This window comes from Agelaius phoeniceus, chromosome 6, assembly GCF_051311805.1.
Source record: "Agelaius phoeniceus isolate bAgePho1 chromosome 6, bAgePho1.hap1, whole genome shotgun sequence".
NCBI lineage: Eukaryota > Metazoa > Chordata > Aves > Passeriformes > Icteridae > Agelaius > Agelaius phoeniceus.
The window spans coordinates 52,072,204-52,096,031 of NC_135270.1; the positions used below are offsets into that span (position 1 = coordinate 52,072,204).

General features: G+C 45.7%; 1 protein-coding gene across 1 annotated transcript in view; it reads left to right on the top strand.

Annotated features, from left to right (window-relative positions):
- The first annotated feature begins 9,484 nt into the window (after nucleotides 1-9,484).
- The window catches only part of EVL (Enah/Vasp-like), a 147,373-nt gene continuing 133,029 nt past the window's right edge, over nucleotides 9,485-23,828 (top strand). Inside the window, exon 1 of the mRNA XM_077180689.1 lies at nucleotides 9,485-9,746. Within this exon, the coding sequence (XP_077036804.1) occupies nucleotides 9,742-9,746 (5 nt within the window). The 5' untranslated portion in view covers nucleotides 9,485-9,741. The remainder of the gene's footprint in view (nucleotides 9,747-23,828) is intronic.

Below are 23,828 nucleotides of genomic sequence, written 5' to 3' on the forward strand. Positions count from 1 at the left end.
TTCTTCTTGTTTAGTAAGGTGTCTTAATGTTTAAGCATGATAAAGAGACAGGCTTTTAGTTAACAATAACATTTGTGATTTCTCAATTAGAGATGCATTTGAAAATATTTGGCAGTAAAATCTAGATTTTGGGGTACATAATTTTATGTGTGCCCATGACCCTGGGGACATGGTGACAATCTATACCTGGAGAGTGAAACTCCAGCTTTGCAGCAGGAAGGACACCCCACATGCTCTCACTTACAAACTGCCTTGGTCCTGCCTCCCAGTACACATCTCCCATTTCTGGGTGCTCAGCTGGTGGAATGTCGTTCCACTGCTCAGATTTATGCTCGTGGCAAGAGCTCCTGACAATTTCTGTGTTAGGAACTTGTCCTCAGGCAAGACCTTTGAAGGCCATGGTTTCAGGGTCACTTTGCCCTGATGTGACCTGGCACTGTCACTGAAGGCAGAGGTCTTGATCCCAGCTGGTTATTCTGATCCCGTGCAGCAGCACAAGAGTTATTGTGGCCATAAGCAGAACCCAGCTGGGACACAACAACTAAGGCAAACAAAAAACCTGTTTCCTCAGTTTCTGATCTAGCTGTGCAATGTGAAAAATAAATGGCCAAAGGAGCACTGGAACAACTTTTTTTAATATTGATGTTAATCTCCCTCTTCTTGAAGTGTGTGTGAAGCTAAGGCACAATACCCTTACCCTTTCTAAGGTTAACTCAGTCATAAGAGTCCATAACACACAAATGACAGGTTTTCATTGTGTCTGGATGCCTGGTTATCCACAATGCCTTTTGGTGATTTTTTTTTAATTTGCTTTTGCAAATGGGGTGCTTTCAGGTTTTCTGCTTTTGGAACTGTAGGTGACTTGTCATTACTTGCAGCAGAGAAAACAGTAGTTGCAAATTGGCTTGGCTCATTCCCTTTTATCCTTCTCACATGGTGCTACTCTTGGGATATAGTAAAGCATTTGTGATCCCTTTCTTCATTTTAAACTGTTATCCTTTAGAAGAAATAGATGAGGAATACTGCAAGTTCATCCCTAGGGTTACTGATCAAAGGGCTTTTCAACAATCCCATCCCATCTGTGCCTCTGCTGCTCCTGTGTTTCTAACTTTTGCTGTTAAATGTGTCTTTGTTCCTCTATGAAAACCTGATAAATGTATTAGCTGAATTGGCAAATGGTGAGTAATGTCTTAAGCCAAATATCCGTTTGATGACTGTTATTCTCCTTTCTTTATCCAGGAAACTCTACACAATTTTGCCATTGTTATAGCTAATCTTCAGCTCTCCTCTCTTCCATCCTTGTTCCTTTGTTCTTGCATTTATTTGTTTTCTCAGGAGTGTCTTCTTTTTCACTTTACAAGAAAAAGAGAACAAAATTAAAATAAAGAAAGAGCTTTGTGTATTTTATTCTCTCAAAACCACCTGAATTCTTTACCTGACACACTGTCTGCAGCAGCTGTCTTTTCCTGCCTTGCCACAGAGCTTAAGGCTGGTCTGAATCCATGGCTGAAGACACTCCTGGGCTTCTGCTTCTGTCTGTTCCCTCCCCTCATCCTGAGTGCAGTAGGTGCAGTGTTTCTTCAAGAAGAGACTCATCTTTTCACGTCTTTTGTGTATTGCTATTGTCTACCAAGCATTCAGATATTCCCCTTCAACTTCCTTTGGTTTCAGTTCCCATTTCTTGCTTTTCTTCCCTTCATTCAAGCATTGCTGTTCAGCTCCCAGGACTGCATCCATGGCTGGCACAGGTTGCTGCCCTTACCTGCTCATAAAGCCAGTGGCCTGACTACCTCTCTCTCAGCTAGTTTTGGGGCTGTGCTCCTGGTACCTTATTGTATCTCTGTTCACACTTCTTCTGTGACTCATGCTTTGGATATCAGTGAGTGCATCTGCTTTCAGCCCCTTCTCCCTGCCCTGCCACCTCCCTGAGTGGGGACACTGAGGGGACCAGCACTGTCCTGTTGTTTCTTGATTGTGTCTCTGTGGGCAGCTTCTAATTTGCATCATGTACATAGATTTTGAAATATTTTTAGGGTAGGGATTTTTTTCTCTGTTCTGTGGCATTCAGGAAAGGGATTTTGGGATCCTATACTCACTCCAACACTATGACTGTCATATTTGTCCAGACTGATGAGCCTGTATTTGGGTAATGCTTCTCTGTTAGAGTATTCAAAGAGGTTAGCTACTAAAATTGGTAATATCTATTCTCTTAAGTCTTAAGTTATTCAGAAAACAATACAAATGCTTTCAAAATACTTCCTTCTTCGTCTTTTACACACTTATAAAATAAACATAGACTCAATCTGGTTTTTAGGATCATTGCCCAACTCCAAGTAGAGATTTTCATTATTTTGTTTGCCTCTTCTGTCTGTCTTCATATATTTATTTTACTCAGAAATGATGCATATTTTTATGATATCAAAACTATGGCCTTTTTCAACTTAATCCAATATGTAATATTTTAATTATTTCCTTGAAGATGATTATTACATAAATGTTTCTGATAGTGCTCAGTTTGGACAGGTTGGTGAAACCTGAGAGGTACTACCAATTTCCAACAGACAAGCTCTACAAAAACCAGTCACTATATTAAAAAGAAGTTAAAAAAAAAAAGCAAAGAAGGGGATAAATGTAAAAGAAAATAATTTTTGTAATGCTGGTGAATTAAAAAATCCTACCATTTCAAATTCTTTTTAAAAATTCCTTGTGGAGCAAATAAATTTTGTTAAAATGGATTTTTTACTATTGTAATTAATATGGGGTTAGTTAATTCAAGGTCAGATTTCCTATGTGAAATGTTTGGATGATTTTTATTCTTCAGAAGATTTAATATTAGAGGATATTATTTTCCTTCAGAATTATTCATGTGCAAGAGCTTGCAAGGGCAAAACAGTCCCATTTTTGCAAGAGTTGGCATTTTTAATTTCTTCTGGTTCTGCTCAGGGAAGCAGGCAGTCTTTTGCTCTGTTTTCTACTGGAAACAGGGCTGTTGACAGATCACTCAATTGCATCCTCAAAAAATCCTACAGATGGCAAGGAAAATGTCACTTTAATTACTTGTGGAAAGAACAGACTTATGGGAAGCCTGAACTGAAATCCTCTTCTCCCATTGCTGGCCGGGATTCACAGCTGTGCCAGGGCAGTCTGGTCACTGCCATGCAGCCCCAGCTGCAGCAGCCTGCCCTGCACAAGAGCTGCCCCAAGCCAGAGGATGGCAGATGAGGAGCCAGCTCCTGGGAAACAAGGACAGAGCCACTCCCAGATGTCTGCTTGTGGCTGGAGGCTGCTGGCTGAGTGAGGACATTAGCGCTTCATGCTCTTGCTGGGAGAGATTTATGGTTCTCCTTAGTCATGAACTTCTGTGGCAATTTCATTTTTCTTAATGGAACTACTTTGCCCCCTGAATTCATTAAATAATGACAGAAGACCAAGTGATAATTTGCATGGAGGTATCAATGGCAGTGCAGCCAAAGCTGCCATCTAGCTCTGAGTCCAACAGAACTCAGCAGCAATAGCAATGGGCTAATGTTCAAAAGCCACTTCAGAGACCTGTGTCAGTCAGGATGGGTCACAGCACTGTGGATCCCCCCCTTTCCTGCCAAATGTAGAAGAAGGGGCCTCCTTTCAAAGGTCCTGTCAGTGTCACCTAACACTGTAGGCACTCCTTTGGACCTCACATTTTGTCTGTCGTGTTAGGAAAGCTTCATGTTTTGGGCTCAAGGGGTTCTTCCCCACCAGCTTCACAGAGGTTTGATTCTACCATCTTCTGGCTGACTACAGACTACACTAAAGGAATTCAGACATTTCTGTTTATTTGTAGTGGACATACCTGTCCTTAAAGGCTGCCTTTTTGGGTCTAGTCTGAGGTGCTGAGCTGAGAACCATAGGAATGGTGACCTGTTTTCTGGGTCTCTATGCAACTGAATAGGTTTTTATCATGAGCTTGTAAGAGGTGAACATTTTTTAAATCTGCCCTTTGGAATTACCTAGAATAAGCATGTAGCCAGAGGGAAGCAAATTCATCTGCTCTGTGAATTCTGTCAGTGCTACACGAGCTACAGTTGCTCCAAATTCCAAGTAGTAGGATAAAGAAATCTCCTTCAGGCTGTTCAGCCATTATGGTTAGAAAGAAAATAAAAAGCCTGGGTGAGTTCTGCAGCCACGTTAGATTATTGTAATTTGCTGTTGCCTTGATTTGCCCTTGCACTGCAGAGATGTGCTGAAGGGGAAACAGCCTGCACGAGCCTGAAGAGAGCTCCTCTCTACAAAATCAATTGCCTGGCTGTTCTTTCTGGATTCAGTTTCTCATTGAGATAAATGTCATCATTTTAGGGTTCCTTCCTCCCTGCCCTGCTTCTTTTCATCAGCTTTCATTGGCATTATAACATCAAATTTATGACATCAGTGTATAACCACAGGGAAAGCTATTGCACCACAGGTTCAAGTGTTTTGGCCTCTTTACAGCACCTAAAAAGAGCAGAAGCTGAGCTCTGTCTGAGAGTCTCTGTCTACAGCTTGAACAGTTGCAGAGTGAGCTGACAGGAGGAAAAGCCCTGTGGCATTTCCCGTATGTGCAGCTCCTGCTCAGCAGAAAATGTGGCCACAGGCAGCCTTAGCAGCCTGGAGAGCCCCAGTGCCTCTGGCTTGGGGAGCACAGCACCACCCCTGTGCCAGCTCCCTTCCCTCTGGCTGTGGGGGAGAGGGAAAGTCACCTTTGGCCTGGAACAGGTCCCCAGGGTCTGCCTGCAAGGCAGGGCTCCTCCCTGCTGCCTGGAAGTCTGCAGCTTCCTGCTCCAGCCTCCCCAGCGATTGCAAACCCTGCTCTCAGAAGGCATAACAGGAAAAATAAAAGTGCCAGTGAGCTCCTCCCTTTCCAAGAGGAGGCACTGACCATCTCCCTGAAAGCAAAGTTGGACTCCCATCTTCACGGAGGAAGTGTAATAAAATAGAATTAAAGTATATCAACAGTCAATTTTTCCTACTTATTCTCTGCCCTTTCCTATATTACTTCTTTCCCTTCATGATTTCTTCATGTTTTTCCCTTTCATGTAATTTCCTTTTCTCTCCTTTTCTTGTAAAAATCAAAATTCCAAACTTATTAATTCCTTCATTTTTCTGTAGTCTCCATTTTCCTATTCCCTTTAGCACCTGCTGTACTCTTCTGATACTTGATTCTTTGTTCCACTCTCTTCTCATCTTTTCTTCATCCCAGAACTGGATGAAGTATTGCTAAGGGAATCCAGGTGCAGACAGTGTGCCTGTCACAACAAACCTGAGGTGGAACCTTTGCCAAATGGTGCCAAAGATGGTAGGAATGTGGTGGTGGTGAAAACCCAACATCCAGGACTGAACCTCTCTGAATTTTGGGGATCTTTGAATCTCACCTTGCACCTGAAATTGGAAATCATGTTCTTTCATTCTCAGTGACGTGTCTATGAAATTGTACAACTTCATCTTTGGCAAAAGTTCTGAGTCATGTTACTGTCTGAGGAACAATTCTTTTAGGAATAAAAGCATATATATATTACTGGATGTGATATAATGAATTGATGTAATTAATTCTTCCCAAGGGTGACTTTCACAAGGCTAAATCCTCCTTGCTTAGGAAGAGCCTTCCAATAATAGATGTGTAAAACAAGCTATTGTGGACATTTGTTTTCCCTTTTCAAGGGAAAAGAAGTCTTTTTGTGGACAAGTCCACAGGAAAGTGCCAGAGTTTCAAGAGAAGGCTCTGAGCTGGACAAATTCAGTGGGAAAAAATGACCACAGGGCTCTTGCTGCACCAGCCTGGACATGGCATGGAGTGTCTGAGAAAAACAGCTGGATGACCTTGAGCTCCTGATAGGAGGATGTTTACAGAGGATGTTGCCCCAGGCTGTGTGACTGCATAAGGAGGGCATCCTCTTCCTCCTCCTCCCCTCCTAACATGAAATCTCTGAAACAACAAACAGAGCAGGCCCCGGGGCAGTTATTGCAACAGGACCCAGGGAGGGGCCTGGCAGCAGATCCATCAGAGTTTGCCGTGCAGGAGGTCTCAGCTGGGAAAGGTGCAGTTGTAGGGACAGTACTTCTCTTGTGCAGGTCTGTGCTGGGCTCTGCAGGAGAATTTGCAGACAGAGAGAGGTGCAAGGGAAGAGGGAAGAGTGATGGAGTCACTCACAATGAATCCAGCAAGATCACACTGGAGGGTCAGGATTTCCCCTTGGGCAAAGAGCACGTGAATTACCAAGAGAACAAAGATTATATAACTGTCAATACAAATTGCAGCTTTAAGTCTCTTGGAAGACATACAGTTCTGATTGCAATGTAATGTCAGATTTGTCCCAGCAAAGCAATTATTACAGGGTCCAGTCATGTCTTTCTGTCAACACAGTGATCTGCTGGCCAACCAATGAATGTTGATAAGGAAGCCTCACGGATTCTGATACAAGAAAGATTTTTAATGCTGTTCTATTTTTGTGCCATTAGTGGCCAGCAAGATTGGTATCTGTCATTCCTCTCTTGCTTCTTTCTGTAAGAATAAATAAAACAGCAAATACAATTGTCTAGTCTAGCAACCTCACTGCATTTCTGCATCACTTCTCAACTACCTCATGCAATTAAGCCTCCTAACCCTTTGCAAGGGTTGATGCTGCACAAGTTTATATCCAGTGAGGTGTTGCAGCTTGCCCAGGGACAGAGAGTAGCTGTGCTCAGGAGACAGGGCAGGTACAGAGTGGTGAGTGGCAGAAGCCACCCCTGTCCTTACCCAGTGGTTTGCAGTCCCTTGTGGGCAGCTGCCAGGGCTGGATGTGTCAGTACTGGGGCACATGGTGGCTGTGATTTCAGCTCTTTGTGCCCCTTTGTGCTGTGCAGCCAAGGTGCACAGATAAAAGTCTTTGCAGAAGACAGTTTTGCTCCTATAAAACAAAACATTGTAGTTTTGTATCTCAAACATAGTATGATTTACATAAATTTGCCTGTTTGATTTATGCCTGTATTAGCCTATCTTAAGGAAATTATATTCTTAAAAAACAGATTATCAGTGAAATTACATATGAATATTTTATTTTAATCAAGTCTTAAATTCTAGTATCACCATGAAACTCTAGTTTAATAAGTGCCCTCCCTGCCTTATGCTGTCTCCTATATGTGCCACGAGCTAGTCAGTGACCCACACTCTAAAGGATTAGTCAGATGATAGTAATAAGAAAATAGGTTTTATTTTTGCTCATTATTTCTTCATATGCTTAATACCTTCAGCAACCTCATCACAAATTATGTGAATGAGTTTCTCCAAGCCACTGTCACTTGGGGGAGACTGCATATCAGATCTGTGGTCTGACACAATTGTTCCTTTACACAAACAACATATTGCACATCCTAGGAGATTTAGGATAATTGCTAATAAGAAAGGACTGTAAGTTTTGGTTTCAAACAAATAAGGAGGCCTCTTAGATATAGGGGAAGCAGCTTCTTTAGGAGCCCCTCTCTTTCTGAAGTGAGCTTAGATGCATTGGTGGGGTTGCTTGGGAGGAGGATGGAGCAGACCTGCTGTGGGACAGGGAAAGCACGAGCTGGGAGCTGTGCTTGTGAGGGACAGGAGTGCTGGGGCTCCCTCCCCCAGCCCTTCAGTAACTCTGTCTCTAATTATTTCTTTAACATATTAATGATCATTGAAAATAGCAGATATATATATCAGCTACCCAGAAACAAGCATGGCCTTGAATAAAAGGCGTATACGTGATTACTACCATGGGGTTTGTTGCTGTCATATTTTTGTTGTTGTTATTGCAGTACATTTTATTTGGTATGGAGCTGCAGTGGACAGCAGCAAAGCCTGACAAGCCAGTGGTGAAAGAGCTCTGTAGGGCATCAAATCTATGGGCTTGATTTTTGCAACATTTATTCTGGTGGCATAGGTTACCACTACCGTAAGTGTTGTATTGGCATGAGTATATAAACTTTTCAGAGAAATTGAAATAAAAATGTAAAGTATTTATGTGGAAAACAGCCCCTATTGCTTTGCTCTTCATCTCCTGCATGTTCTGGGCCACAGCTGGTTGCCTCCTGTGCAGTCCCACAGTCTGCTCTGCACCATGGGCACACTCCCCTGAGCCCTCACACAACTTGGCACCATAGGCACTGGCCAGAGCCCACCTTGCCAGAGCCCACCCTCCCAGCCACACTGCCCAGAGCCCACCTTTCCCAGCCACACTGGCTGCACCTTCCCAAAGCCACCCCCACACAAAGACAGGGGCTACAGCTCCCTTGCCCTTCACAGCACACGTGGATGGATGTGGATGGGTCTCAGGGAGTGATGGGGGTGGTGTTAATTGGGATACAGACACACAGGGGGAGGGAGGAGAGGACCAGAAGCCTTTTCTATTCCAGACAGACCATGTGCATACATGTGCCAGCTGCCTGGAAACCCACTGCCTGCTCTTGGATGACATGGTTGTTTGGGGGTTTTTGTGTCTAAACTGGGTAATGCAGAGCAGGGAGAGATCAGTGGGAGATGATCCACAGACTCAGAGTGAAGAGCCTTTACTGTTGAGAAATGGCAAACAAGTTATGGCGACCTATGTATGGAAGACCTGAGAAACAACTGCATAATTTTGTCCCGTATCATGGCAGATCCTTGAGGACATTCAAGTGATACCAATTTCAACATAATCTTTTTTCTACTGGGTGATGCATGGCAAGAGGTGAAGAGACATGGAGAGGAACAAGGGAAGTTCCAGGCTCTGGACCTTGTCAATATCACCACCCTACAGGCTGGGCTGCACAAGGGAGCTGGCAGGAGGTGCCTGGAAGGAGAAGGGCAGCGGGTTAGGGACGGCACTGGGATGTGGAGTGAGGAGGAGATTTGGGTGGGAGAAGCACAGGAGTGGAGGCAGCGCAGGGTTCCCGGGGTGGGTGGTGAGTGTGGAGAAAGGACGAGGCTGGGAGCAGGGCAAGAGAGCTCGCAGGGACACTCCTTGAGACAAGTGGGAAGGGTGAGGGAGCAGGAACCACAGCTGCCCTCCGGTGTTAGCTGGAAATGCCATTTCTGCTCCTGCTTCTACCCACAAAAGCACCGGTTCTGTGCCTGCACAGGACACCACTGTGCAGAGGGGAGGTCTCCAGCCCCGGCACTGCCCCGCTCCAGCCGGGAACGGTTCGGGGACGCGGCACGGCCAAGCCCCGGCACCTCGCACCGGCACCGGCACGGGCCGAGGAGCTCGGCGGAGCCCGGAGCCGCCGCTCGGAGCCGCGCACGGTGCGGGGCCGCTCCCGCCCCACCTGCGCCGGGCGGGGACCCGGGCAGGGCTGGGCAGGGCCGGGGCTCCCCCCGACACCCGCGGCGGGGCCGGGCAGGGCCGGGCAGGGCCGGGGCTCCCCCCGACACCCGCGGCGGGGCCGGGCAGGGCCGGGGCTCCCCCCGACACCCGCGGCGGGGGCGGTGGCGGCGCGGGGCGGGGCGGGGGGGGCGGCGCGGCCCCGCCGCGCGTGGGAGCGGAGCGGGGCGGGCGGCAGCGGCGGCGCTGCTTTGTCCTGCCCACACACACACAGACACAGCCACAGCGCAGCCGGGCGGGAGCCGGCAACATGGCCGGGCCGGCGGAGGGGCTGCCCGGCGCCGCGCTGCCCGGCTAGCGCCCCGGGGCCCGGCGCTGCCGCTGGGGCGGCGCCGCCGCCGGAGCCCCCCCGTCCCGCCGCCGCCACCGCCCGGTCCCGGCCCCGCTCCGGCCCCGGCCGCCGCCGCGCCCCGCCGGGAAGATGAGGTGAGTGCGGGCGGGGATGCGCCGGGCAGCGCGGCCGCGGAGCTCCGGGCGGGCGGGGGGATCGCTGTCCCCGCGGTGGTGTCACGCCGTGGGGGTGGGGATTTCCTGTGCGAGTGGAAGGCGGAGGAGAGGTTAAGCAATGCGGCGCTTCCTAGTCCTTCACCGGATGGATCGCAGGAGTGGGTGGTGACGTTTTTGGCATGTTTGACTGTCAGTGCCGAAGTCCATCTGACAGATTATCTGGCGCTTACAAAAGGCTGTAAGCGCCCGTGAAACAGCCGGGATGTGCCCGCTGCTGCCGTGCCCTAATGCTGGGATGTGCCCGGTGCTGTGGTGCCCCGGAGCCGGGATCTGCCCGCTGCTGCCGGGCCGTGTAGCGGGATCTGCCCGCTGCTGCCGTGTCCTTCAGCCGGGGATGTGCCCGGTACTGCCGGACCGTGCGGCCGGAATCTGCCCGGTGATGCCGTGCCCTGCTAGTTGGTATCATCTGCCCGGTGATGCCGTGCCCTGCTAGTTGGTATCATCTGCCCGGTGATGCCGGGCCCCGCAGCCGGGATCCGCCCGGTAGGGCCGGGCCGTGCAGCCCGGGGGAGCGGCGAGAGCTTCCTCGGGCAAAGGAGCCCGGGCGGGGAGAGCGGGTGCAGGGGAGGGGAACGAGGGGCGCACCGCAGGAGCGGAGATGGGATATTTCTCAGGAGCGTCCAGCATGGGCCGTGCCGGATCTCCAGTCTCCCTCTCCTCAGGCAGCAGGGATGCTACTGCTCGTAGTTTTCCCGAGGTCAATTTGTCAGCTGTGAAAGGAAGGGCAAAAAAAGCCCCACCAACCCAATTTCCTGGTGGAAGGTTGGAGGGGAAACGTTGTTTGCTTTGGTTTATACTCGTCCAAATCTCTCTCCTCATTTATTCGAGTTCGCTTGAGCTGTCAGTATCTCGGAGCAACCCAGTCCCTGATTCATCTTTAATTCTAGTGAATTTTCCCACTTAACAATTATCTTTAGCAAAGTGAAATTGCTTTGGGAAACCTTAAAAATGGAAATAACAGTTTGAAGCCAGATATCTTTCTGTGGTGCCTGATTCCTGAATTGCAGGGTTGGCATTGCTCCTAGCAAGTGCAGTGGGAGTCCAGAAAAGGCTTTGCCTGCATTTACAGTTACATTTACTCCTGGCACCATCGTGTGTGTTGAAGGCTTGGAGATGCATCAATTTTTTTTAGCCATTTACATTACCATTAATTTTTCTCACTTGCTTAAAATTGCATTCTTGGGGAGGGCCAGAAACTCAGAGACCTGCTGTGTCATGTGTCTGGTGGCCATGTGTCTCTGGTCTCCACACAAAAGGTGTGCCTGCATCAGTCTCACCTGGTGTGATCAGAATGCGACTCAGAGACCTCTGGGGAGAAGTCATCAAACACAACAGATGGTGGGCAAGTTTCCCCTTGCTGCCTCCTGCTCACTTAGGAGCACAGCTTGGCAGAACCCTTGCCCCATGCAGAAGGGTTGCTAGAGCTCTCCCAGGAAGAAGGAAAGTTGACTTACTGACTCATAAGCCCATCTTTCACCCCAGGAAGGCACCATGGGCAGATTGGAAGGCTGCAACAAGGTTGGGTTTCTCCCATTGAAGATGTTCTGCTCCACATGGACTTCCACAGCTGGTGGTTGCACTTTTTGTTGGAAGAGGAAGCAGGGGGAGAGACCCACCAAGACAGACTGTGAATCAGGGCATCATAATGTCCCCAAAGTGATCCCCACCAGGAGAGCTGAGGCACTCTCAGGGGAGGTCAGCCACAGGGTGTTTTGGAAGGGAAAAGCAGCTTAACTCCAGGAGAGGCTCCAGAACTTCCCCATATCCCCACTTTTGACAATGATGGGGGGATGCTTCTCTAGGTTGCCTCTGCTGTAGCTGAGGCAGCCAGAGCTGGTCTGTGTGTGCTGCTGGGTGTGTCCTTGGGCAGCTGCCCTTTCCTGCTTCCCCACGTGACACCTGGCATCTGCAGGTGCATCACACTTAGTCTTTTGTTATAAATACCACTTTCATACTTAATGCACATTATTATTTTGTTGGGTTTTTAATGGATTCCCGTTTTTAAATGCTTCCATTACAGATTTTTTTCCCTTGCATATACAGACATTACTGAATAGATTGTACTTGTCAGTAAATATATGTCTGTAAATCACCTAAAACCTTTTCCAATAACAATTCTTGTTTAATAAATACAGGCTGTATAATTCCAAAATACCCTGGCAGGCTACATAATCATTTAATAAAAGCCTCCTTGAAACATTTGCTTAAGCATGTGTGTTTTATTTATACTGCTTTTTGTGGTGAATAGATTACAGTGCTATTCTTTGCACTATTGCATTTATGTGATGGTTTCCATTTTTTGATAATTCTTTATGTCTTCACCTCAAAGGTATGAAATGTGTGAATAGTGGGTGTACTAGCCACCTTAGTAATAAAACAGGTTATAATAGATGTTCTGCCTCAAAAACAGATTAGGATCCCTGTGTGGAAAATGTTAAAGTGCAGAGGTGTTATTATTTTTTAGTACACAAAAATACTGCTTTAGTACAAGAAATGTAGGGGTTATTTGACAGTGGATATTCATTTATTCTTAGAAGTAACAAAATTAGCTCATGTTTGGGAAAATGTCTATGAATATCGCTGTGGCTGAAAATAAAATTTTTACATTCTGTCAACAGAGGCATAACCTGTAATTTCTTAGTCATACCTGTAGTTTATAAGGCATCTGTGTTTCAGTGGCCCCTATTCTTAAAAATAAAAACCAGACATAGCATTTTGTGTGTATCCCTGAAAAAATCCATCTCTCTTTTTGCCATGGCTGTAGTGAGTGTACATTTGCTCTCTGTGCTGTGCTCCTGAGGCAATGGTGGGGGGACAAGCTTCCCACTTTAAGCACTTAGTATTTTTCTAAACAGAACATACAGTTAATATCTGGGGATGGAACCAGCCTCTAAACAGGATTATTCAGATTAAAATTATACCTCCTTACTTCTCCTGTGGTATAACATGCTTTAATCCAAGCCAAAGTAATGAGTTCAGCACAGAAATTGTGGGGGAAAACAATGTCACTGAGCACCTTAAAGTTCAGCTAAAGTCAACCTTTTTGTTCTGAGGTTTTTATATAGCTATCAACTGGAAATCTGAAAAATATGTTGTATTTAGCTCTAGTTCAAATGGATGGAGCAACATGTTGAGAAAAAGAGGACTGAATTTTCATAGCATAAATCTGTTTTAATAACAGGAAGGTGTATACATTATACTTCTTAACCCTTTTGTTTTCAGACATAAGCAAGCAAAGTCTTTACATTTATATCAATAAACACAATGTATTGAGCATTTCAGTGTCCTCCCCATTATCTGTTCATTAAGCAGTTCAGGAAATAACTCAAGAGTCTTGCCAATTCTTTCAGTTTGCATGGAGAGTAACTGGACTTGCATGCAGTGTTATTTCCTAACTTTTCTCCCTTTACTGTTTCTTTCTGTTTGCAACTGTAAAAAACAAGGGAGAACATGATGTTTTTATTTATAATGTCATCAAAATTGGGATTACCAACCTCACTGGACTGGTGGACTTTGTAGCTCAGAGTTTCCAGTAGAAAAGCAGGAGCACACCCTGAGATGGATAATAAAATCAAGTTGGCTATAAAATATAATTTAACCTTGTCACTTAGCAATTGATTTCTGAGCTGGAGCAATATGCCTGTAACTTAGCTAATTTTTGTTTAATTCAAAGGCTCTGTCCTGCCATGTTCTGACTCCTGCTGTATGCTGGTGTGTGTGGCTGTGTGTTCCTGGGGTCACCTGGGAGCTGTCAGACCACCCTCCACAGCCCTGCCTTGGATATGTTTGGGTTTGCAGCCTCTCAAGCTGTCAGTGCCACGCAGATCTGTCAGTGTTTTCTCAGTAGAAAAGCTCCCAGCCCTTTGCCTGTCATGGTTTGGTCAGCAGAATCCCAAGTGTGGGCACTATGCTGCTGCCAGAAAATTGCTTTTGTTAGCTCATCCTTGATCTTTAGAGGGCTAGGTAAGCTCTAGCTGCAGATAAACTCGTTGTCAGGAGGTTTTGGAGCTCCACTGAAGGTTGTGCCACGCTGGCTGTGGCCATGTAAGGCAGCAGTGGTGTTCCATTGGCAATGCTGGGTTCCCATCAGTGTGCCCTGACTGTCAGGCCATGGAGCAGGCAGGCCAGCTGTGCCTCTTTCATGCTGTTATTCTGTATACTTTCAACTTTTTTTTCCCACTCTCTAAAATAAAGCATAGATTCTGGACATATTTTTGTGCATTTCCTCATTTTTTGGGTATTTTTGTCTTGTATTTTGTAGTGGTGTGACTGAGGCTGAAGATAATCTTTCAAATGTGCACAGGTCTGTTTAACTCAGTGTTGTGGGTTTGTGTGTTGTGTCCCTTCTGCCTGTTCCTGGGTCACTCAAACCATGTTAAACAGCAGATACACTGACACAGAACAGCTCCATTAAAGTGTGTCACAATTAGAGGTGTCTGCATAGTCTGTCTGCACGTGGCTGGCTACTTCTCTCTTTTGAAGTATTTTACTTAAATGTTTGTATTTCTTGTAAAAAATCATACAAATCTTTCCCAAGTGCAAACACAATTCAGTTTCAAATAATTTCCTCTATCTTGCAGGTTTCATGATTTCTTTCCTTTTTCTTGTTGTGTCATAGCTTCGCTCAGTTCTGAGCAATGTGTAAGGAGCAGTATGGAACTTTAGAAAATATTTCTAAAACTGCTGCCAAAGTGAAATTAATTACAGCTAATTTTTAATCCTAATAATTACAGAATTGAAATAGAATAAGTTGAAATAAAATAAGTTGAATTAAAATAAGTTGAATTAGCTGCAGGTTTTCTTTTTTTGAGAAGGTAGTTATAAATATTTCAGGGTTTTTTGCTGAATCAAAACCATAGTACTATCTCATCCACTCTTTATTTACATTTAAGAAAATCTCACTGATGTTTTGGTATTGTCCTTCACTGCAGTAGGTAAGCAGCAAAAACTGCCCCAGCTGTACATTGGTATTGCCCCTATATGTTTTTTGTTTTCCTCATAGTCATCATTTGGCAGAACTCAAGGGACCCACAGTGCAAAAAGGAGAACCTCCTTTTTGTTTTTCTCAGCCTTGTGGCCTGGGCTCAGTTTCTCAGGGGCAGGGAGGGGAGGTGGAGGAACTGTGCCACTGCTCCTTGTCTGGGCCTGTTGTTCGCCCCCAGGCAGATTTTGTCTGCAGTCACCTACCCAAGACTTCCATTTCATCTGCTTTTTGATCTGATGTGCCCTAATGAGGGGAAAGGACTGAAAACCAGCCCAGCACACTTGATCAGCACACCCCTAGAGCCCTGGTCCCTGTCACAGGCAGCCCAGGGAGAGGACACCAGAGCCCAGCCAGGGTGCCAGGGTGCCAGCCTTGGCAGCACACAGCCTTGCCTGGCTTCACCCACCCTGCTCCTGCTACCCTGGGAAGCTTTGCAGGGTAAGGGCAGCTGTTCCCAGGATCTGGGCTGCTGGCACAGCTCTGCCCTGTGCTGTAGGGACCTCGTGGTTCACCTGGCACATTTTCCCTGTGACAGCTCCGGGTTCATGGGTGTGTGTGCACATCACCCAGTAACACTCCAAGTGAGTTTCAGTCCAGGTTGTGACTCTGTGGAACTGAAAATAGTTTAATTATTTTCTCCCCACATTTCTGGTGTATTTAGCACTGCAGAATGCTTCTTCCTGTGAGACTTTACATTTTTGCATTGAGTGAATGCTTGAAATATTATTGACAGCCTTTCCAAAACTATTCATCATTTGAGAGCTGTAGGAGCATTAAGGATAGCTATCTTTATTAGTGAGATGAGAGAGAGTGGGCAAGTCCTTACCAAACATTTGAGCCTGGAAACTTTCACATTTCTGACTAGCCAAAGTGCCATTCTGTAATACAACAACAAACAGTGAAGCATCACATTTCACTGGGTATTCCATAGTCCTAAAGTTGCAGAGACATGTGGCTGCCAGAAACTTTTGACTTTCCTTCTTGATGCAGGCATTCAAGCATTACATTTGTTTCAAGCTCAGTGTTAGTTTATACATTTCTCCTGAGTTCCCATTCTTGTTCCCCTCAGCTGTGCTGATTTAGCCACTTGTGGTTTGGTAGGATGAGCTGGGTCATGAAGTCTTTACATAGAAAGACAGAAGAAAAGAAAATTCACTTTCCATATGCAAAAGGTGTATATATAAGTTGGGTTGTGGCACTGTTCCCACCAGAAATGCTCAAGAAACCATTTCTTCAGGAAGTGCTATTACTACAAATTAAAATATTTATTTTACTAAGATGCTGCTCCTGTTCTTCCTCTTATGCTCTGCAGACCCTTCCACTGCAGGCTCCCTTGTGCTTTGAGGTACAAACTGTGTAGCCTAGCTGTTGGTAGGGATGAGCATTTTCTAACTACTAATCATGTTCCCTGTCCAAAAAAGGTACTTTTCACCTGACTTCATGATGGAGGTGTTTCTACCTGCCCTGAGTCCTATATACTGTTTATCAGGAATTAAACACCATTTTTAAATCACTGAACCTCCCTCTCTGACTGAATTTTCTGTGGGCTTTCATTTGATCACCCTCACAGTCAGCACTGGGGCTGGACCTGTTTTGTAGAATCACAGAACAGTTTGGGTTGGAAGGGACTTTACAAGTCACTGCAGCAGGTCCCAGTTTCCTGTGCTGGGGACCCCAGAGCTGGGTGCAGCACTGCAGGTGGGGTCTCACAGAATGAAAAAGAGAGGCAGAATCACCTCCCTCTACCTGCTGGCCAATCCTTTCTTGATGCAGCCCAGGACTCAATTGGCTTTCTGGGCTGTGAGCACACCTTGCTGGCTCATGTCCACGTGCTGGTTTGTTCTGTGGAAGCTCCTCACCACTGAGTTCGATCTCATTTAGGTGAGCAGTTCATTTCCCAGGCAGTAGGTGTCATTCCTGCAACTTGAGATCTCACAGTTGTAGTTCTGTCTTTCTTCAGCTTCACATAGGTGTCAGGATGGATAGACATCTTCTTCTGTGAAAAGAGAGTAAAAGATAAAAAAAAGCAAAGCAGGCTGTGTAGTACAGTGACTCACAGTGTGCCAGGGGGGCAGGCACAGGGAGATGCTCCAGCAGTTTGTGTTTCTGCAGCAAGGCTGGCCAGCCCCAGTCCTTGTGGTTGGGGTGAGCTCTGTGGTGCAGGCATGCTGTCCTTCCTGGGCTGGTCTGCAGCTGCTAAATCCCTTAGCCTTTTTGGCATCATTGCTTTATGTGCTGGAGGATGACAATTCTTACCTGAGAGGGAATTAAGATGATTAAGTAGCTGGGTCTCAGTCTAGCACTGGATTTAAGGCTTAAGTTTGGTCCTGTTGAAGTCCTTGCTTTGCTGGATTGGAGTCTCCTGTTCAAAAAGCATTTCTGAGGATGACAAGCATCTCTGTAGTAAAAGCTAAGCATTACAGCAAAGTTCATTATGTATTGCCATCCATTCATTCCTTCCTCCCCTTTCTTCTTTTCCCATTCCCATCATTCGCTGCTTCTTAGTCAGCATGTGTGTAGCTTCCTGCCTTTATCCCTTGTCAGTAAGCCACTCCCTCAGTAATGAGGAGATCTAGAAAATGCAGTGAAATGGCATTAACAAGAAGCAGGGCCATGGCCACCATAATCCCTTTAATTGCATGCTGACTGCTTTTCTTTCCCCAGCTGTACATGGTTCAGGAGCTCGGCTGCAGCGATGTTCCGAGGGTGCGTGCCTGCATGCAGCAGGAACAGCTGAACACACCCAGGGCTGCTGGGTGCTCAGGATGAAAGGATAGCTGAAATTAGGAAATTCAAGTGTAAGAGCTGCAGTTGGAAATGTCTGTTACATGTGAGTAGGAATATGTCTTCAGCGCTGAACAGACTAGCACTGTTCAATTCATGGTTCGTGGTCCAGAGGACATCAAAAGACGTCTACAAAAATTTTAAAAATCAGAAACAAGGCAGGTTAAAAGCATCCCCATAAGCACATATTTCATGAAGTTTGTGTGTGTACCTATTCCTGTTAGCTCCTTACTGTTCTTATTACCCAGTTAAAATACTTTTGATACTAAAATTATTTTATTACATGGCTGTTTTGTCTGTCATTCTAGCTCCCACCTGCCAAACAGTAGTGGGATTTGAGATAATCTGTGAATTTATTTTTGAAAAGGATTTTTGATTCAAAATGAGAGAAATGCTGGACGAGTATATTTTGACAGAATGAGGTAGCTTTAATATTTTGACTTCATTATGAATTAGTGTTGAGTGCTGCAACACATTTGCATGCTAATCTTTCTTTTCATTAACTAAATACATCACCTAGGTGAATGTAAGTCTGTTTTTGATGCCACAGCTGTTACGTTGAGAAGTGAGGGTTGTATCATTCAAATAAAGCAGCCTTCTCAGGCAATTAGTTTCTTTGACTATTTAGTAAATAGAAGAGTGAAAACATGGCCTTACATGTTCATTTTACCTGCATGCTTAATAAAATGTCCTTTATCTGTCCCTGCTCATTCTCTTGCTTGTCTGGTAGTAAGAACCACCTTTGAGTAGGTGGAACAAGGAGTTACATCTCTTCATCACACTTTGGCACCTGCAGTATTGTCCATTAGAGGTGCTGCTTTGTCAGCTGTCACCAAAGTGATCCACAGCTCCCAACACCAGCTCAGATTCCACTGGTGGCCCAGTGTTGTGATGGATTCTCCCAGAGCCTGACCTGCTGCCTCTTGGCTTTGTGTTTATTTGGTGCTGAACTGTCGGATGTTAGCTCACAGCATCCAGAACCACACACAGCTGTCTCCAAGGCTGCCATGAAATAAATAGGGCAGGAGATCTTTCTCCTTTTTAATGCCTTTATTAAAAATCAGCTCGGGTGAGAAGAGCTGACGGGTTGGCGGGGTTGCCCTCGCACCGCTGCTGCTCCCAGGAGTGGCACAGAGGAGGAGGAGGAGGAAGAGTGCAGCTTGGTCTGCTGGGCTGCAGGCAGAGCTGGGGCTTCCATCCTCACAAGAGCATCAGGAGATTCCCAGTTTTACAGTTTGACATTCGAACTCCTCTGTCTAGCTGACATCTTCAGGTCAGGGTGAGGGGTAAAAAGGGTCTGAGCGGACACTGGATTCTGTTCCTCACGTCTAGACATCACATCCATCTCTTAATCCCATGGTGGCTCGTTGTTTTTAGGGTTTTTCCTGCTAGATTTGGTGAAGGGTTTCCTCATTTGCATGCCAACCCCGATGTCACCTCCTCCTCACAGTCCCAGGTGCCATCTTCCAGGAAGCAGCAGGGAGATACTTGACAAAGGGGGATTTCCAACCATCAAGAACAGGTAATTGAAGGAAAACTATTAACAACAGGGGATTACAACATGAAATTATTAACAACAAGTAGTTAGAACTCCAACTTGGTTTAACTTGTGAACTCCAATTGGTTTAACTTGTGAACTCTGCAACCTTCTAAAAAAATGGACAACTTTTCTACTCATACTGGGTGATGCCCAGGGATGTCTGGTTCATCACACACCCAGGAGCCGGCCACAGGCACTTGCCTGTACCTGCAGGTCAGCCTGGAGCCATCAGCCTCCATCCTTGGGGGTTTCAGCTGCCCACATGTAATGCTGGAGGCAGGGAGAAAGCTGGCTGATGCTACAGCATTAAGGCCTTAATCTTGAGAGGACTTGTACACATTCCTGACCTGATTACTGGGCACAGCATCCTGGGGGGTTTGGGAACCTAATGGCCATTGTGCTGGGACCACTGACCGTGATCAATTTAAGTGTACGTGCAAGTGTTGGAGGGCTTGGGCTCTGATGGAGCTGTGAAGGCTCTCTTCTTCATTTAGGGCAGAACTCAGCAGGGGAAATTTGGAGCTTTTAGGAGGGGAGACAAAAGTTATTCCTGTCCTCTGTATGGAAGTCCTCACCTTTAACATATACAAATAAGAATATAAGCATCTTGTTTAAAATGTCCCCCCCCCCACCCCCAATGAACAATTATTACCTGAAAACCTGTCAGCAAGTCAAGAACAACCCCAGGCAGCCCCTGGGGGAGCAGAGGAGGTGGCAGGTGGTACAAGGAGCAGGTTTGCTGGGAAGCAGTGTGTAGGGCTGGGGCTGTCAGAGCCATCCTGGTGAGGCAGGTGAGGTGGGTCCTTCCCTTTCAGGGGTTCACAAGCAAAAGTGGAAATAAGAAGGGAACAGAAAGATGGTCAGGGTGTTTAGTGTAGCTGAGGAGTGTTTGTGTCTTACTGGGGGGGTCCCCCAGGGCTTGTTGTATTGACCCCAGGGAATTTTATATTCCTCAAGATGTGACCCAAGGGTGAGCTGCAAGGGTCTGCTTGTCTCTTCTGTCCTGGCTTGCTAAATAAAAATAGTGCTGGAAGTGCACGACTGCAACTCTTTGCAGGAGCTCAAAAAGCCTGAGCCAGCATACTATTTTAAAATTTCATGGTATTAAATATGAGAGTGTTACAGAAATAGCAGAGGGGACACTGAGCCAGCAAGCTAGGGAATGTGGAAACAAGTTTGTAAGAGCAGTAAAGCCACACAAGGACATTTCTCAGGCCATGAAGTGTGGTCAGAGGTGTGCAGGGCGAATGCCTTGCGTGAGCATTTAGATGTTACTGCTGCCCTGAGGACGGGTGCAGGTCTGGTTTAGTCAGTTCTCCCACTTTCCAGCTGGTTCAGTCTCCTGAATCAGTTCCCCAAGGAGCTGTGTGAATGTCTGTCAGCACCAGAGGGAGTGGCAGAGAAGGCTGTGATGCCCCACAAGGCAGCAGGACAGCCCAAGTGGAAATGATGCTCCGTGTCTGACCCTCCTCACAGTGCTGATTTCATCCTTGCAAGAGCTCACATTTACATCACTGCATGGTCTGGTTAACCCAGTGGTTTGCTAAGGACCTCCATGCTAGATTGCTAAAAGAATAGTCCTTTTTCCTCTCCCAGGAATGCTTTCTATGGGCTCCAGTCTCTGATCTCTTTGTCACTTTGGTCAAAGTCTGTCACTGCAACCTTAGTTGCACCCTGATGCCAGCTGTCATCTGTTGTTGCTATCAGGGCCTCCTCATCATCCTTTTGCTTCAGAGGTTTGGACACCTTTTGTGACCCTTAAAAGATGATAATCCTGAGAGGACACAGAAAAACAAACAACACAGCTGATGGTTCCCTGGAAAAATATTTAAAGGTATGCCTGTTTATTAAAGGTTAAGCCTGACCTTGCTAGAGCCCTTGACTTCTATTTGAATGCAGTAGGATTATAATCTAATATCAATTTCCATCTCTGATTTCCCAGCACCCATCTCAGTATGATAGGCCTGAACTGCAGCTCAGTTTCACAGATGGTACCTGCATCACAGAAAATATTAGATGACTGGTGCCCTAAATACGACAGAGTGCATTTGTCTACACATCTGTGTAGACAGAAAAATCTTTTTAATGGTAAAAAGCATAGTCACGTAAGAGGAATGTGAAAGGAGTTTGCTAGAAGACTCAGTGGTGACTTTTGATGTGTTGGAGCAGGGTAAGCAAAATGAGAAGACCTTAAAACTGTGAATAAACATGGCATCTCAATTTAACATGTCTGCCTAAAGAAGCAGGCTTTTATGATTTTTTGTTATTTCATTACAAACAAGAACTTTGATAACTGCTGTGTTTTCCCAACAGTAAAAAACATGTCAAATATTTTTGTGACCTGCTATTTAAAAAATAACCACATCAAATGCTTCAGCTTCCTTGAGGATTGTCGCATTTTCCTTCAGGACATGCATTTCTCATGGCCCATCAACATCTGTTCAGCCCTTGCAGTGCAGGAGGATGAAGTGAAGACTTCCAGGGTCTGATTTTCTCTGCAGCCTCCAGGCACCAGAGGAACTTTAGTGAAGACAGGGACAGGGAACTTTAGTGAAGACAGACCCTTTATGGATATTGAGCATGCAGCAGCCCTGGCAGTGTGTCCTCAGTGGGATGCACAGCTTTGAGTACCCCTCTCCTTGGGGGTGAATTCATTGACAGCTGAAAACTGCTGATTATGGGGACAATTTTTGCAGCATCTCCTCAGCTTTTTGCTGTCTCTCTCTATTCTAAAGCTGTCTGAGCAAGGATTTGAAGGAAAACTAATCCAAATCACCAAAAATGTGAATGTAAAGTAAATTAGGTAAACTAAATTAAACCATTGTATATATTATCTGATTCAGCATTCAAGTGACCTTAATTTGATTAAGCTTAATTCATATCACAGTAAATGATACCAAATATGAAATAGGGTTGATTTAATTAATAATGAGTGTGTCTGCAGGGATCTAATGTGGTTTCATTCATTACAGAAATGTTAATTCAGATTACCTTTCTAGAGTTTTCTCATGCAGATAAACCTTACAGGACAGTTTATTAGTTAGGCCTAAATGAGTGTAATTATGTATTTACTGCCTCTTGGCTCTAGATGGACTTTCCCACTGCTCTCCTCTTGTGGCAGTTCATGAGTTCATTTTGTTGTGGGATGTTTTGTTAATTTGTTAATCCAGGCAAAGGAAATTCATCAGTTTTCTGTTGGCTTAGTCACCTTTTCACCTGATTTGTGGCTGCATGGTGCTCCACAGGTGAAGACAGGAATGTGAATGTGTGATCAAGGTTGAGAGGGTGGGAACTCACTTCAGGTCAGCCCTTTGAGCAAGAGACACCCTGCTGCCACCCACACTGTTGGGCTACACAGCACATGGACAGAAGAAAGGAGCTTTGTGGGAGTTGCCTAAAGTCACACACCACCAATTTTGATTTTCTTGGTGTTTAGGTACAACTATGATGTATTGCTTGGCTTTGGCTTCTACTCTTTCCCTCTGGCTTTTTGTCTCCTCTGTGCCTCAGTAGTACTACAGAGCAGCATCACCTGAGTAGCTCATGCCCTCAATACACACAGGCTCTACTGACACATTTTCTGACTGCTTTGCTTCCTTTTCTCTGGGTGGCCCTGAAGTTCTGTGAGTCCATTTTTTGCTGTATGATTATTAAGGGAATGGACCCACCATAACTGTGAAGATGGGGGAGCTGCAGTGGCTGAGCCCCCCAAGTCTTTGTGAAGGGTTTTATGTAAGCATGGACTTTGTTTTCAAAGAATTGTGTGAAACAAGGCTGTGATACAAGTGTAAAACTTGAACTGAAGCACCTGATCATTTTCAAGAATTTGCCACATTGAAAACACAGGAGAGCCTTGAGGAGAGGAGTGGATGGTAAATATGAACTAGATGCAGCAAAGATTATACAATTCCAAAGCTTGGGTTGTTTTTTTTTTTCTTTCTTTGTTTTTCTAAATAGAAGTAATCTGGTATCTGAAGAACAGAGAAATTCTCCAAAACATGTGCTGAACTTTAACAGGAACCCTAACTTTGATGCAAAAGCCTCTGAACTTTGGAAAGTGAGGTGGAACATAATCTTGTGCTTCAAAATTCACTCGAGGTCTGTTCCCAGAGTGCTAGGAAATGCTGGCTGTTCCTGCTAGCATCTTCACACCTTCTAGTTTGAGTTTGCCCCAGGAATCACTCCCAAACAGTGGCCAGGGCAGGGCTGTCAGCCTTCAGGAGCTTCCTGTGATTATCTGGTTCATTCTCTCTGCAAACCAGGCTTTGAAAGCCCGAGCTGTGCCCATCTCATCCTGCTGGAATATCAGCACACCCAGGCACATAAACAACGTGCCTCTTCACCAGGCAATGAAAATCAATGAGGCTTTGAAAAGACACACTCTTTAAAGTCATGGCCTTATTTGGGAACTTGCAAGAAGCTTGGCTGTCACAGGAGAATATTTTGGCTCTGTGACAGTTTTCTTTTATATGGTTCTTCAGTGAGGAATCTCCTGGGTTTGTGCAGTGATAGCTTGCAAGTGTTGTGTGTCTTTTTTACTCCTTCCCAGGAATATTTGCTTGAGGAGAAGCCAATATGTTGGTCAAAAGAGGCCAAAGACCCCATTTGACCTCTCTTACCCAAAGTATGTAGAGAAAAGGCAGGTTTTCAAAGAAAAAATGAAAAATTCCTGGTATTTCAGTATTCCTGAGCA